This window comes from Bos indicus, chromosome 2, assembly GCF_029378745.1.
Source record: "Bos indicus isolate NIAB-ARS_2022 breed Sahiwal x Tharparkar chromosome 2, NIAB-ARS_B.indTharparkar_mat_pri_1.0, whole genome shotgun sequence".
In the NCBI taxonomy this organism is placed as follows: domain Eukaryota; kingdom Metazoa; phylum Chordata; class Mammalia; order Artiodactyla; family Bovidae; genus Bos; species Bos indicus.
The window spans coordinates 125,058,533-125,074,942 of record NC_091761.1 but is presented as its reverse complement, the minus strand read 5'-3'; the positions used below and the strand labels follow the sequence as shown (position 1 = coordinate 125,074,942).

The window sequence follows — 16,410 nt, the reverse complement described above, 5'->3', positions numbered from 1 at the left end:
TACAGAATAAAATCCTGGAAGGACACACAACTGGATAGAACAGATTGGCAACTGACTCCATTCCCCATGGAGCCCTCCAGGCCAAACTAAAGTTTTGAGAGTGAAAGTGGAACTTGGAAAAGAGGGTGAGACCTTCAGAGAAAAAGCAGGCAACCACCATATTAGAAAACCAGGATCAGGCATGTGGCCCAATGGCCCTAGATCGAGCCTATAAGATCAAGAGTCAAGTGACTAATAAAATCCGGGAAGTCCTAGACAGGACACTGACTTGCCCCGCTGGGATTTAAGCCAGAGTATACGGCCACTAGTTGGTTTAGCTAGAGATGAATTCAACAGTGACACTTCCGGGATTTTAAACCAGATAGCAGACCTGCTCATTTCATCCATGGAATAAGATGGCGCCACATTTTATGCACTGAATTTTTAGATATGGGTTATTTTATTTAGTGAGTTATCCTGTACTTTAAAGTAAGAAAGTAAGTGTCATATGTACCATGTAGGTCATAACAATAAAATAATGGGGGGAGGTAGTTTCAGAGAGGAAAGTTTTTTTTTTTTTTTTGCAGTTTTTGGAGAGAAGAAAATGAAGGAAGGCCATAAAGAAGTGATCTGTGAGCAGACAGAATGTGCAAAAATGAGAGAGAGAAAAGGTGTTCTAGAAAAAGAGAAAGCCTCTGCCAAGGGTACAGACAGGGCTTCAGCCAACAAGGAGCAGAGATTATACTAAGGGAAAGTATAAGACAGACAGCAAAGACCTTGAACCAGGCTAAAAGTGTTCAGACAAATCTGAAACAATGAGGAGTCACTGAAATTGTTGAGAAAAGGATGACAAGATCAAAGCTGTTCTTTAATAAACATTAGTTTGATATTTCTTTGAAAAATGGATGGGGGAAGGGGACTTGAAACAGAGACAGTTAAAAAATGCAATGGTTTAGATAAGTGGTAAGGCGGTCTGCTACTGCTGCTGCTAAGTCACTTCAGTCGTGTCCAACTCTGTGCGAACCCATAGATGGCAGCCCGCCAGGCTCCCCCATCCCTGGGATTCTCCAGGCAAGAACACTGGAGTGGCTTGCCATTTCCTTCTCCAATGTGTGAAAGTGAAAAGTGAAAGTGAAGTCGCTCAGTCGTGTCTGACTCACAGCGACCCCATGGACTGCAGCCTACCAGGCTCCTCCGTCCATGGGATTTTCCGGCAAGAGTACTGGAGTGGGGTGCCATTGCCTTCTCTGGGTAAGGAGGTCTACATTAAGGTAGAAAGCTAACAAGGTGTCCTGAGTGCAACAGGTATACAATACTTTTTTGAATAAATGAATGAATTTGGAGTTTGCTATATTCACATCTCAGTAGACTCTAAAAGACTGAATTTGAAAATTTCTAGTCTTTTTAGCCAGTCCTGAGACCAGAAAATAGCTCAGGCTGTAGCTGTTAATCAAATCATGTGGGAATGATTTAAAATCTTAGTAACTTCAAATGGATTAATCTCCAGATATGATAAAGATCATAAAATCTTTTTTATTTAGTGTCTTTATAGCTCAAATTATTTCATCACCTTCATAACGACCTCAGAGAACAGGTTCAGTCATTTCACAGAAGAAAAACACAGAAAATGACTGGCCCAAGGATGTTATTAATGTTAATGGTAATACTAGATTAGAATTTGTAGAATTCATTGAGATGATTTTTCAATCAGCTTCTTTTTTTTAAACTGATGCAAAATTCAAAAGGCACTTAATACAAATGGGCACAAAAAGGAAAGTTTTCTTTTACAAGAGACCCAGACATATTACTCACCTCTGTCACCAATTTCTTTATGTAACTTGCCTATGTAAGTACGTAAGAATTTATCCTAGGTTAATAAAGCACGCTTGTACGCATCTATATATGCAGGCTCAACCTTTATCAATGTGCAATTGGTAGCTTGATATATACACTGTTCTGCACCTACTCATCTTGGAGATGATTAGCTTAGTGGATCTTAAATGCTGATCTTATCTCATGAGGCCCAAAATATTGCCTCTCAGTGATTTAAATTCACTAAACCTGTCTAACCTCAGCCAACTTTCTACTTGAGTACACTTCTAAAAGAATAAGCTTCTAAAGCCGTAAGATGAACACAGATTAGGCCCAGAAGTCCCAGTCTGAGGCTGGCTTTAGCTTTTTTAATTGATCTCTCTTTTAAAGCGGAGCAAAGAGAGAATAATGAGAGGTTAAGCAGTGATATATTTTCATCATTAATGGTATTTTACACTTTTCAGTGCCTATTCACTTTGAGAAAGCCCCTGGGTAACAGTGATCTATTTCAGACAATCATTAACTTTTTAAAAGGATGATACCTAGACTATATTTACATGGAATAAAAAAACTGGAGTAGGGCCAGAGAGAACAAGAGAGGTGAAAATAAATGTCAACTTAATAGCTTAAATATCAAGTTACATTTTGCAATGAATCTAGAGAAAAAGCATACAGATTTTTGAAACAATTATTCAACTTACTTTGCAGAATACATTTGTGAGGTATAATCATTGGATGAGCGAGGGATGTAATCGGTGCATGTCATAACTGAAAGAAAGATACCACCAGGTAAAAAGTTAGAACATTCCAAAAATTAAAGGGAGAAATTTCATGTCTCAGTGTATAGTCTTTCAAACTAAGGAACAGAATAAAGCTTGGACATCAGAAATTTAAAAAGACTACACAGTAGAAATACCTCACTCTTCTAATAATGAGTTTATAGAGACTTTTAGAGACAGTAAAAGAATCTAGAATGAAGGCAGTATAGAAAAGAGCTGAAGGTAAGTACCACCTGATCTCTATTTTTGGCTGTGCTGTGTGGTGTGTGGGATCTTAGTTTCCCAACCAGGTATCAAACCTGGGCCCTTAGCAGCGAAAGTGTGGAATCCTAACCACTGGACCGCCAGGGAATTCCCAGTACCGATTGATCTTTACCATCACCATCACTGTTTTAAAACCATAAATGAAGCAACTTCTTAAGCTCTCATCTATGCTTAAAGGTGAGGTTAAAATGCAAGATCCATGTCTAGGAAGCCACATTATACTTCTTCAGCTTATTCATTCTCTGGATGCTTACCCTATTCTGAGTAAAAGGTCATAAGGATGACCTGCAGGAAGACAGATTTGGAAAAAGTATCCAATAACTGTTGCTACTGCTATATATAATCAGCAGCAGAAAGATGCAAGCATGCTTTTATACTATTATTTTTTTCAGCTTTGTAATACAGCTTTAAGTTTGGTAATGCAGAGACAGACCTGAGGAACTGATGTAACGCTCTGATAAACCATCAAGTAAAGGGACTTTCACAGCTACTGCCCTCTTGACCTTCATGATTTCATCTAGAATAGATACTGTCATGAGGCTTAATCTTCATGATTTCATTCGGGATAAATACTGTAAATATTCAACTCAAGTTTGACAGGTAGCAGAATCCTTTTCATTAGCAGTATTTCAGTCCATATTATAGACAGAGCTACAACACATAGAGCTTGTACCAGATTCCTAAATTGTTCAAGAACATCCTCCACTATCTATTATAAGGGAGGTTGCTCTATTGTGAATAAGGACTAAGGGTGAACCAACTAACTTTATGTCTAGCTGGGTTTTCTTTTTTTTTTTCTTCTAGCTGGGTTTTCTGAGTGTCTTACCCCCAAAGGGAACACTGATAGAGATCAGATGTGGGGTCAATTCATGCCCAACAGTAACACAAACCATCTGCGAATGAGCTTATCATGGATATTGCCTATTGCCACTGTTCACAGTCTCTGAAAATAATTCATAGCAATTTGTAGATTATACTAATCATTAATCACTTTGACAAAAATGAAGGGAATCTCAGTTAGATCCAAGGTTCTTATCATCCATTACATAGAACAGAAGTTCATTTGATTTCTACATAATGGTTCCTTCTCTGCTGACAAGTATTTTCAAAAACCCAAATCCTTCTCCCTCTCTCATTTAATTCTAGAAACTGAAAAGTTAAAGTGAAGTCGCTCGGTCGTGTCCGACTATTTGCGACCCCATGGACTATAGCCTACCAGGCTCTCAGGAGCCTCTCAGTCCATGGAATTTTCCAGGCAAGAGTACTGGAATGGGTTGCCATTTCCTTCTCCAGGAGATCTTCCCAACCCAGAGATCGAACCCGGGTCTCCCGCACTGCAGGCAGATGCTTTACTGTCTGAGCCACCAGAGAAGAGATTCGCAAAACATTCTAGGAGATCTAGGCCAATTTTTACTTTTCTAGAGAATGAATGAGCCTTAATCTTTGTGGTACTTGGGAACTATGAAAAGATTAGAAAGAGTCAAGGCATAATCTGCTTAATTTTAACTTCTGTGCCTACCCTTCTTCCCCCTCAAGCTGTGGGACAGCTGCCTTCCTACTAAATTGTAAAGCAGTATTAAGATCATTATTGTATGTGCATTAAAAACCCAAGTTTTCTGTTCCCTTGAGACAGAAAATTGCATGTGAGGTGGGATAATCAAGTTTCAATGACCTCTGTCAGTTATACAACAAAGTTGGATCCCAGAATAAAATTCCAAAAAATGGAAATAGAACTCAAATTTCTTTATCATTGTGTAAATAAATTTGGATGTGTTCAACTCTGCACTGGTTTAAAAAAAAAAAGGTAACAGCAGTGGAAACGAGGCAAAAACCTAGAAATATACTCTGAAAGTAAAATTAACAGGAGACTCTGATGAATTGAATTAAGGAATAAGGAAAACAGGGAATACAGGATAATTTCTAGATTTTCAGCTTGGGAAATTGGAGGGATAGTGAAAATACTTCCAAAGATGAAGAAGTTGGGGAAGAGAACAGCTTTGGTGAAGGCTAAGGGCAGAGAAGGAAAATTATGACCAACCTAGATAGCATATTCAAAAGCAGAGACATTACTTTGCCAACAAAGGTCTGTCTAGTTAAGGCTATGGTTTTTCCTGTGGTCATGTATGGATGTGAGAGTTGGACTGTGAAGAAGGCTGAGCGCCGAAGAATTGATGCTTTTGAACTGTGGTGTTGGAGAAGACTCTTGAGAGTCCCTTGGACTGCAAGGAGATCCAACCAGTCCATTCTAAAGGAGATCAGCCCTGGGATTTCTTTGGAAGGAATGATGCTAAAGCTGAAGCTCCAGTACCTTGGCCACCTCATGCGAAGAGTTGACTCATTAGAAAAGACTCTGATGCTGGGAGGGATTGGGGGCAGGAGGAGAAGGGGACAACAGAGGATGAGATGGCTGGATGGCATCACTGACCCGATGGACGTGAGTCTGAGTGAACTCCGGGAGTTGGTGATGGACAGGGAGGCCTGGCGTGCTGCGATTCATGGGGTCGCAGAGTCTGACACAACTGAGTTACTGAACTGAACTGAACTGAAGGGCAGAGAAAGCTTTTACATATTTTAAGTATGACTTTCCTTTTAGATATCTAAGTGGAGATATCAAGTAGGCAGTAGGATGGATACAAAAACGAAATTAGAGCAAGAAGTCAGACTAGGAACACAAATTTGAAATTCATTAACTACACATCAAATATTTAAAGTAATGAAATGGGTGACAGAATTCAGAAAGAACAAAGATGGTGGACTAGAACCAAACCCACTAACATTCAGAGATTAGACAGCAGAAGAAAGGCCAGCAAAGAAGAAAGGTGGGAGAAAGAGTGGTAAGGGGCAGGATACAAGCAGACAGGAATACCCACTGGAACTAGTACTTTCAGCTATTGAAAGGAACTAATGACCTTGACAAAAGCAGTTTCACTGGAAGAACGGTGACAAAGTTAAGTCTGAGAGGGATGAAGAGTGAATGGGAGCAGACAGAACAAGTGAGGGCAACTCTTTCCAGAGGTTCCAAGGCGGGTCATGGGACAAAGAGAAGGTCTGTAACTGGTGGGGAATACGGACTTCAGGGAGGGTTTTGTTTGTGCTTTAAGATGGAAGATACTGGATCATGTCTCCACAGACAGGATGGATTAAGAAGAGAAGAATAAGACAATGCAAGAATGGTATTAGGATAATCACAGTACCAAAGTCCTTGGGGTAGGTGAGAACAGACAGGATATGAAGCACAAATAAAAGGTCTTACCTTTCACGGGAACAAGAATACTATTTCCATTCTGACAAGAATAAAACAAGGTAACATGGGTACAAACACAAGTAGGGCTGAAGACTTGGTGGTGATAGGTTAATAAGGGAACCTCCTGTCAGACAGCTTCTATTTGAGAAGAAATCATCAGTCAAATATGAAGAAAGGTGAGTAGTATGCGTGCTCTGAGAGGAAATAAATTGTAAAAGGTAAAACTCATGAGTAAAGAGTAGTAGGGTGCCCACTTGAGGCCCTGTGAGTAAACAGTCAGCTAAATGTATAAACTACCCAGTAATGTTCAGCTATTTAATGTAATACTTACAGAGAACGTGGACAGTTGGATTAAATCAGGATTGGGGTTTAGCAAGGACAGTACAAGAGGCAAAATTATTGAAGGAATTAGTAAGGGAGTACTTGTAATAAAGAACTGCAGAATCCATGTGGAGTAAAAAGGGATAGGAAAAGAAGAGGGACATTATGGGTGTTGGATAGGTCATCTACACGGACGTTCAAATTACCAAAAATAATAAAGGTCTGGATGGAGAAGAAAACAAAGATCTAGTCTCTAAAGAGCAAAATGACTAGGAGTTCAGTCTGAGGTAAAAAGAAAGCTGGAGGAAGGGGCATACATATAGACTTCAAAGGAACTAGAGTTTTTGAAGGAAAAAAAGAGAAATAATTTTTAAGAAGCAAGAACACTCAACTTACTTCTGGGCCCTGAAGTATATAAGGAACAGACCTTTTTCTTGGGGATGTGAAGTGAAAGTCATTCAGTCATGTCCGACTCTTTGAGACTCCACGGACTATACAGTCCATGGAATTCTTCAGGCCAAAATACTGAAGTGGGTAGCCTTTCCCTTCTCCAGGGGATCTTCCCAACCCAGGGATCAAACCCTGGTTTCCAGTATTGCGGGCAGATTCTTTACCCCTGAGCCACAAGGGAAGCCCAAGAATACTGGAGTGAGATATTAAAACAATTAGAGACTCCTTTCGTTGATTAGAGCAGTTCCCATATGTATCAGAGTTACCTAGCTATCTTCTTGAAAATGCAGATTCTCATCCACAACAGGTCTTCTAAATGATAATCACTGAAGATGAGGCTAGAATGCTACCTTACAAATAAGCACTCCAGGTAACTCTCAGGTATGCTAGAAGTTTGAGAACTACTGGAACAGCATCTTTGAGGAAGCAATATATACAACTCAAGACATAACCATTTTTTTTTAAAGGCATACCATCTTTTATTACATGGGAATTATTTAAGATTAAGCATCTTAAGATATATCTCCTAAACAAATGTCTTTTTATAAAGCAACGTACACAAATTTATTCTTCTGAAGTGTGTGGTATAATATGAAAGGGCATAGCTATTTAATTTCAAGGAGGACTATCTGCCCTATGGAGCATACCACCATGATATTCCAAAGAAACTTAGATCTCCACAAGAAAAAAAAAAGAACATTCTACAAATTTTTGGCTAAGGTTTGGAAAGCAGAGGGTGTATCCTATTGAGATGGGTCTCCCTCAGGGCCCAGTATCAATCTTGGGCTCTCAGGGGACTACTTTTCTTTCTTTTTTTGTCCAGATGGATAGGTAGAATCATTCGGTTATTAGAAAGCTGGAAACACATCAAGCCATCCAGAGAAGGAGTCAGAGGCTGGCCCACAAATTTTTCTGATTTTGAGTAAAGCATTATTTATTACCTTTAGAAGAACATTCAATCTCAAAACAAAAACACAATCACCAATCCCTAGGAGTGGATCCCATGTGATTTTGCTCCTTAGCTGGTATGTAATAAAGTTTACAGGAGGGCATAAGGATGAACACACATACAAGGCAATGAAAGGATTCTGGATACTCTGAGACAAGTGAGGCAATCAGTGAAAACCAGTTATAAAAGGTCAGCATCACCTGGTCACAGGAATACGTCCATGATGCACAGAATATGGTACTTACTTTCCTCTGACATGGTAAGGTTTGAAGCAAGGCTTGAAGTTTCAGGTTTCTGATCACTGACTTCGGGGTTGCTTACTTGACTGGGAAAACCAAAATGAATACATTAGCCTCTGGTTGATCTGCTGCATTGCTAAAAGTGATTAAATCAAATCAATTTCTTCCTAGATAAGGGGCAAGGTAAGTCTACTTCATGAAGTCCTTATTCTTGGTTTTTATCAGCTACCTAACAGCTAAGGCCAAGCCTAGTACCTTCAGCATTCCAGTTCTTTGTCACATCCCTAGACCATGACTGGTTTTATACCACGTGGAAATTTCATGTAAGCAACAGGCAACTCAGATTTTCTCTAAAGACCACATGGTAAAAGAAAAACTCTACAGCAACCTAAAACTGCTCTCACTTTATTTCCAAAGTACCAAAGGAATGTAGGGAGATGATTAACTTCAGACAATGGTCCTCACAATCACTTGAAAAGCTTTTGCAAATTACACATGCTTACACAAGAAGGGGTTCTGAACCTGAAGATGGTGCATTACACTGCACTTCTGTTTTCCCCCAATTAAAAACACATTTTTGTTCTTATACGTCAAACTGAGCAAAATCTTCTTTAAAAAAACTTATAACACAAGTTAAGAGAAACTGAAAAAGACTAAGTCATATAAACTAGGAGGATAAATCATTATGTTAGATACTTCAATGTTGGGCAGATCCTCAGTGAGATTCTGAAATGGAGATTACCCTTTGACTTTCACAATGTTCTCCCTCTTCCTCTTACCTTACTTTCCAACTCTCCCCGTATTCCCTCAACCACTAGTATAGTACAGTGCTTAAGGGTGCAGACTCTGGAACCAGACTGCTTGAGCTCATATTGCACTTTGTCAAAACTAGCTTTATGGCTTTAGGCAAGTCACTGAACTTCTCTGTACTCCAGTTTTTGCAACAGTCAATGAGGGATAATTAGAGAACCTACCTTTCAGGGCTGTTGTAGGGATTAATGAGTCAATACATGAAAAGTATTTAGAGCAAAGACTAGAAGAGAGTAAACACATGTAACTGTAGCCAGTACTATTATAATACAACTTCTCCCCAGTCCAGGTATTCTTCCCACATTCATGTTCCTGCAGCAAGAAATTTGCTTTGCTGTTCTACACTCTAGGAAGAAGCGGAGGTCACTGTCGCAGATACTCCACATACCGGGAAAGATATGACTTTTTTAAAGACTAGAATAAAACTTTATTTTCACTTACTAAGTTAGCAAAGACAAAAAGTTTGTGACACGATGTTGGAGAAGTATGAAAAGAACTATGGTTACATATTCATGGTGGGTGAGTAACTGGAACTGGTGTGTATAAACTAATGAAGAAGTATTTTCATTGCAACATGATTTGTTACATAAAATTTTGGAAACCAATGTCCAACTGGTTAAAGAACTGGGTAAAAAATATGTAACATATCCTCATTCAAGGGAACACTATGCCATCATCAAAAATTTTTTTTCCAGTTTTTCTTTTTTTGGAAAGATAAAACTAATAAACAGTAAGAATAGTTTCTACATAGAAAATTTTAAAAAGAAATGTTACTTATTCAAAAAAAGTACAAAGCACCAAAATTCTTAAAGCTCTCATATCTTTTCTGAATGAACCTTTAATATTCAAGCATAGTATCAATAAAGGTTTTTTCCCTGGTATATTCTGAATGTTCAAAAAAGTTTTCCTCAGATGTAACTAATTTTAAAAAGTAAATCTCCAGATGAAGTTTATCTTAATCTATTTACTCAAATGTCTGTACTTTCAAAATAGCACTTAATATAGTAACCAAGATATGACTATGGGAACTGAAAGATAATTGTATCACTGTTTCCCAAAATGGCTTATTTCTTATAATTACCTGAATGATTGGTAAAAATACAGACTTCTGAGCCCCATCTTATGCCTAATTAAATAGGATTCCAAGGAGAATGGTATAAACCCTGACAAGAACTTCACATTTCTGAATATAATGACTGGTCTTCTATGTGTAAGACTAGTCTGAGTAAGTCTGGGGATCATTGTTATACCAACTGTTGAAAGACTATTTCTAGATCTTGTATTGTAGAAGGTATACTTGTATGATCTGGTGTACAATGGACAAGTTCCTAAAACCCTATGGTCCTGGATTCTTACAGCAAAGTCTCCTATGTATTCAACTAAGTATCTAGAGATTAAACAGAAACAAAAGCACCAAGACAGTGAATTAACTCTAGCACTGTTAAATATTTGAAATTATATCTAGAAAAATTACTATCTCAAAATATGATTATCCTCAGTTATATAAAATTTACTTAACATGTGTATGATGGAAAAAAAAATACTCCAAAATAAAACTTCCCTCCTCCAAAAAAAGAGCAAAAACACCCAACTCCAAAAGTAAGCATCACAAATACCTCTTTCTCATTCAATGAAACTCTTTTTTTTTTTTTTTAAATCCCGGTATTCCCAGGTGGTCTCCCATCCAAGTACTAACCAGGCCCGACCCTGCTTAGCTTCCGAGATGAGACGAGATCGGGCGCGTTCAGGGTGGTATGGCCGTAGACCTCAATGAAACTCTTGACAATAACAAACACAATCAACCAATGAATGGATAAACAAAACGTGGTATGGACTATTACGGAGTATTAGTCAGCTTTAAAAAGGAAGGAAACTCTGACACATGCTACAAATGGATAAGCCATTAAGACATCAGGCTAAATGAAACAAACAAGTCACAGAAAGACAAATAATTTATGACTGTGCTGATATAGGGTACTTAAGAGTTGTCAAAATCATAGAGACAGCCCAATGATGGTGGCCAGGAGCTAGAAGAAGGGGGAAATGGAGAGTCTGATGAATACAAAGCTTCAGTTTGGGAAGATAAAAAAAGTTCTGGAGATAGATGGTAATGATTGCCCAACAATGTGAATGTACTTAGTACCACTGGATTATATGCTTAAAAATGACCGAAATGGTGTATTTCAGGTTATTTGTATTTTATCCCAATAAAGCAGTTGCTGAAGGAGATGGAATAAGAGCAGGAAAAGATGAAGCTGATAGGCTCCATTGTATAACTGGAGAGAGATGAGCAAGGGAATTAACTTCAGAGAAAAGGGATGCAGAGAATATTAGAAGCACTGAAGCAGTTAAGGGGGTAGATTCGGTGATAAGACAAGTAAGGCAGTTCCTATCCACTTCTGATTTCTCTTTGGAGTAGGGCGTCAGATCCCCAGCTGAGTAAATAGAAGGGGAAGGGTGAGGAGAGGAAGCAGCAAGAGGGAAGGAGGGAGGGAGGGAGGGAGGCAGGAAGAAAGGAAGGCAGGCTGAGAGGCAGGGAGGAAAGGAGAGAAGGAATGAAGGAAGGTAAGGAGGAAAGAGAAACAATTTTACCACTGTGAAATAAACCAGGAAGGGTGACTAGATCACCAAGAATGTTTAAGTGCCCACTGAGATGTAATCATGACTGGAAACTGAGACCAGTGAGCAGTTTTATGTTTTCCTATCAGTGTTCAGATGATTGGGATAAGGATGAAACTAGGGTTTTTATTTTTTTTTTTTTTTTTTATTTTTTTTTTTCTTAGAGGCTAAGTTGTTTAGCTTAGACGCTAAACAACAACAAAAATAGAGAACAGAAAGGTAAGGTGTATAGAAAGGTTCAAGACAACGTTTAGAAAATTATTTCTGAAAGTAGAATAATGCAAAACCTATTTTTCAGAAATTACGTTCAATCTTCCACCCTGACAGGAGAGTAGAGAGCATGAAACTTGCATGATTTTTTCTTTGCTTAAGAGCCAGAAAGCTGATGGCATGAAAAGATAGGTGGCAAGTCCTGACCTATGAAATAAATCACAAAATTCAAGGGCTAAATATTAAAGAGGGAACTGTTTTTAAACACTAGGTTAGGCTAGGGAAGGATGACAGGGAAAAGGGAGAGGAAGTTACGAATGTTTGTGAAAAACTGATTAAAGTAATAGATCTTATCTTTTGAGCAGCACAGGAAGATATGGAAGTCTTTTTTGAGGGAAGGGTCAATGCCTGACAGTGAAAATATGATAGTTCATTGTCATTATAAGTGGAAGTGTAGAGTAAGACACAGGGCTAGTGTGACAATAGAATAAATGAGCCGGAATGCTAGTGTGTGAGGTGCAAGATTAGGATTCTTGAAATTAAGATATTAGGGTGTTATTGGTTCATCTGGCTAGTTGACAAACAACAGGAGGTAAGAACTGTGGACAACTGAAAATCATGGTGCTCTGGAAGCCAGAGTATGACATGCAAAGGAGCTGCCTCTTTTCTGTAAGGGGAGCAGAGCTAATGATTAAGGTGTCCCATGTCCATTTGGTAATTAAGGATTAACTTCTTGTTTTTTTTTTATTTCTATTTTTCCTATTATGTATATGTAATTGAAGAATATTCACCATTGTGTCTCCTTCACATATCACAGGATCTGAGTGATAACATCAGATTGGTACATTATGCTGAATAAATAATGAATAAAAAAGGAGAAAAATTCAGCACTTACATGTTTCAAGGACAAACTTTATTTTAAGGACAAAATTTCAGAGGATAATTTTCACCTTAAATCAAATAATTTCAAAACATAAAAACTGATGCTGAAAACCAAAATGAGGGTAAGTCAATCCAAATCATGTCCACATACTGGTCAGCAGGTAAAAACAAATTATAAGTAGGTCATTAAAAAGAAATTCAACTTTGTATACCTTAAAGTTTGCTCTCCTGATTCCTGCATCTTGGCTTTCTTCACCTGTAAAATAAATATACAAAAGCATCAATGTCATGATCTGTATTTAAAATCATCTAGCTACTCAAATGGCAGCCTCAGATTAACTAATAAATTACAGGGTAACTGTTTCCTTTTGTCTTGCTTAGACTTAGATTTATTTCATTAACCCCTGATATATTTTAAAGATGGACTTGTTTTTCACATAGGGCTCTCTTTTTTCTTTTTAATGAAAACAGTGTCTTCTAAACTCAACGTAAAATAAAAGGTTTACCAGGATTTTTACTCAACACAGACTGTTTACCAGGATAAGGTATCCAAACTTGAAATCAAACTGCTTACTTTAAAATTTTAACAGACATATAAATATATTTTCAAACAGTAAGTATGGTAATTTTGCAATCATCTAACCATTTATTTAATAGAAATACCTTTATATTTATATTACATACCAAAAATAAAAATAAATTCCTATCAAGTTACCAGTAATTTAAAAAATATGCTTCACACTATTCTGTTTTTTTCCCATATTTTCATCTTCTCTAAATCCTTCTAAGGTAAAAGTATTCCCATTGAAACAGTTTAAGAAGTCACAAATAGAAGATCTATAGTTAACATTACTAATGGTTTTCCCTGTTGTTGTTGTTTTAAATATTACAAAGAATCTGATTTTAGAGTTTTTGAATTAGAATAACTAGTTACAGAAGTAAGCTTAGTGTGCTTAGCCATACAGATTATGAATACTTAAAAAGTATTTCAAGTTCGCAAAGTACAAAGAGTACTGCCAACCCACTACAAGGAGTTAGGTATGCACAGAGGCAGAAACTCTGCTCAACAATTTTTTTTTTAGGCATGCAGAATCTTAGTTTCCCAACGAAGGACTGAACCTGTGCCCCCTGCATTTGGAGTCTTAAGCGCCGGACTACCAGCGCAGTCCCTGCTAATAAACAATTTTAAACAAACATATTAGGTGGGAATATAGCTATTAAATATGATTAAATTTAAAAATTTAAAGTAAATAATAAATACAACATAAATCCCAGGTCCATTCAATTTCTCATGGACATGTATTCTTCATGAGAAAACATGACAAAATAAATAGAACCAAATACTCTTGGATCCTTGCTTATGGCATATCAACTGACATTATATAATGCTGCCTTAACTTTCATAGGTGCCAATAAAGATAAAATTAATAAGGGGTATTAAAAAAATCCTCTAAGTTTACAAACAAAATCACAAAAGTATATGAAGAAAAAGGAAACAAAGACAAAACCTTTGAGGTAGATAAACCCTTAGTAAACATGATATTAAATTAAAAAGCCATAAAGGAGAAAATAGGTTGGTTTTACAAAAATTCAAAACTTCCATATGATAAAAGATACCATACCAACCAGGAGGTAAAGCAATTACAGGACGGTATCTACACTGTGACAAAAGAATTTAACTGTATTACAAATCCATGACATAACCTCAATGAAAGGTATGGGAGAAAAATGCACTCATGTAATAATGCTGGAAAACTGTTTTGACTGGAAACTGCAAGGCTTAAGACAAGAAAAATTCAACTTAATACAGGCTCTTATAAGAAAATGTGCTGTCCTTCCCACCTGAAGATGACAGTATTTACATAATGCCAGATAATAAAGTAATTTTCCAATAGTGGTGATGAATTTATGCTTAGCTCACCCAAAGACTCTCTTTGCAATCAAAGAAATGAAGTTAAAACAGTCTATGGTTTACAAACAGTAACCTATACAAAGAAAACTAGAGCAATGAAAAATCTAACTTATCACAGTCTTCATTTTATTAGAGCCACAGTGTAACAAATTTAGCTAGAAAACTCTCAAAAAAAAAAAGCCCTGGAGCGAAATTTTAAAATATATTCATAATGGCCTTTCAAGGAAGAACTATGCTTTTTCATTTTTTATCTACTACATTGCCAGCTCAGTACAGTGCTGCTGCTGCTAAGTCGCTTCAACCGTGTCCAACTCTGTGTGACCCCATAGACAGCAGCCCACCAGGCTCCCCTGTCCCTGGGATTCTCCAGGCAAGAACACTGGAGTGGGTTGCCATTTCCTTCTCCAATGTATGAAAGTGAAAAGGGAAAGTGAAGTCGCTCAGTCGTGTCCAACACTTAGCGACCCATGGACTGCAGCCTACCAGGCTCCTCCGCCCATGGGATTTTCCAGACAAGAGTGTACTGGAGGGGGGTGCCATTGCCTTCTCCCTCAGTAGAGTACATACACACAAATAGAAACAGAGAAAATGAACCTAAAGACATGTCTACCAAACAAAGAAGTCAGGGGGTGGAAAATGTGCTCCCAGCTAATTCTGTACCTTTCATGACCCACTGTCACTTTGATTTAAGCAATTCCGTCCTCCTGTAAGTCAGGGATAGGAAATGTGGTACCTTGGCATAGAGGAATTAAACTATCTCAAAGGATACAGATTTCACTGGATTACAAAAGGATGGGTTCAAATAATACAATCCAGAAATGGACAAAAAGTAAAACAGTGCAACTACTTTGGCAAACAGTCTAGCAGTTTCTCAAACAGTTAAAACATAAAGCTGCCATAGAATCCAGCCATTCCATTTCTGACTATATAACCAAAGAGAAATGAAAACATATATCCACACAAAGGCCTGGACATGAATGTTCATATCAGCATTATTCAAAATAGCAAGAAAGGGGAAACCCAGTGTCCATGAATAGATTAATGGATAAACACAATAATGACAAATAAAAATGATGAATGATAAATCCATATAATCAAACGTTCAGCAATAAAAGGGAATGAAGTATCAATACTTGCACATGCTAACACAGATAAACTCTGAAAAGATTATGCTAAGTGAAAGGAGCCAGTCACAAAGGACCACATACTATATAACTCCACTTATATGAAATACTCACAAAAGGTCAACAGGAAAGTAAATTAGTAGTTGCCTAGGATTGCGGCGAGGGCAAAATTGAGGGGTGACTGCTAATGGGTACAGTTTCTTTTTGGTCTGATGAAAATGTTCTAAGATCAACTCTGGTGACAGCTGCAAAACTCTGTGAATATACTAAAAACCATCCAATTGGACACTTTAAAATGGATGTGAATTATATCTCAATAAATAGAGCAGTCATTTAAAAAATGACATAATCTTATGGGCATGGTATAACTCAAGGTTACTAGAGGAGGATACACTGACAAATTCATGAATCAGAGTTCTATATATGCCTCTGCTTAAAAACATAACAACAACAAAATCATGCTTTAAATACAGCAGAGCAAAGGAATACAAATAACACAACATATGAATTCAGAATATACAGGTTCAAGGCTCAGTTCTGAGAGTTAATTCACTGTGTGTCTACCTCTCTGAAAATACAACATGACTATCTACTTCAAGAAAGCTGAGCGTCGAAGAATTGATGCTTTTGAACTGTGGTGTTGGAGAAGACTCTTGAAGAGTCCCTTGGACTGCAAGGAGATGCAACCAGTCCATTCTAAAGGAGATCAGCCCTGGGATTTCTTTGGAAGGAATGATGTTAAAGCTGAAACTCCAGTACTTTGGCCACCTCATGCGAAGAGTTGACCCACTGGAAAAGACTCTGATGCTGGGAGGG

At 37.7% G+C, this 16,410-nt stretch overlaps 1 protein-coding gene and 1 pseudogene across 4 annotated transcripts in view; both read right to left on the bottom strand.

Moving 5' to 3' along the window:
- The window catches only part of EYA3 (EYA transcriptional coactivator and phosphatase 3), a 95,557-nt gene that overhangs the window by 50,928 nt on the left and 28,219 nt on the right, over nucleotides 1-16,410 (bottom strand). For all 4 annotated transcript variants that reach the window (XM_070775434.1, XM_070775443.1, XM_070775417.1 and 1 more), the window contains 3 exons: nucleotides 12,771-12,814; nucleotides 8,044-8,123; nucleotides 2,493-2,559 (listed from right to left, as the gene is read on the bottom strand). In XM_070775434.1, the coding sequence (XP_070631535.1) occupies nucleotides 2,493-2,559; nucleotides 8,044-8,123; nucleotides 12,771-12,814 (191 nt within the window). The remainder of the gene's footprint in view (nucleotides 1-2,492; nucleotides 2,560-8,043; nucleotides 8,124-12,770; nucleotides 12,815-16,410) is intronic.
- Nucleotides 10,495-10,613, bottom strand: LOC139179014 (5S ribosomal RNA; annotated as a pseudogene).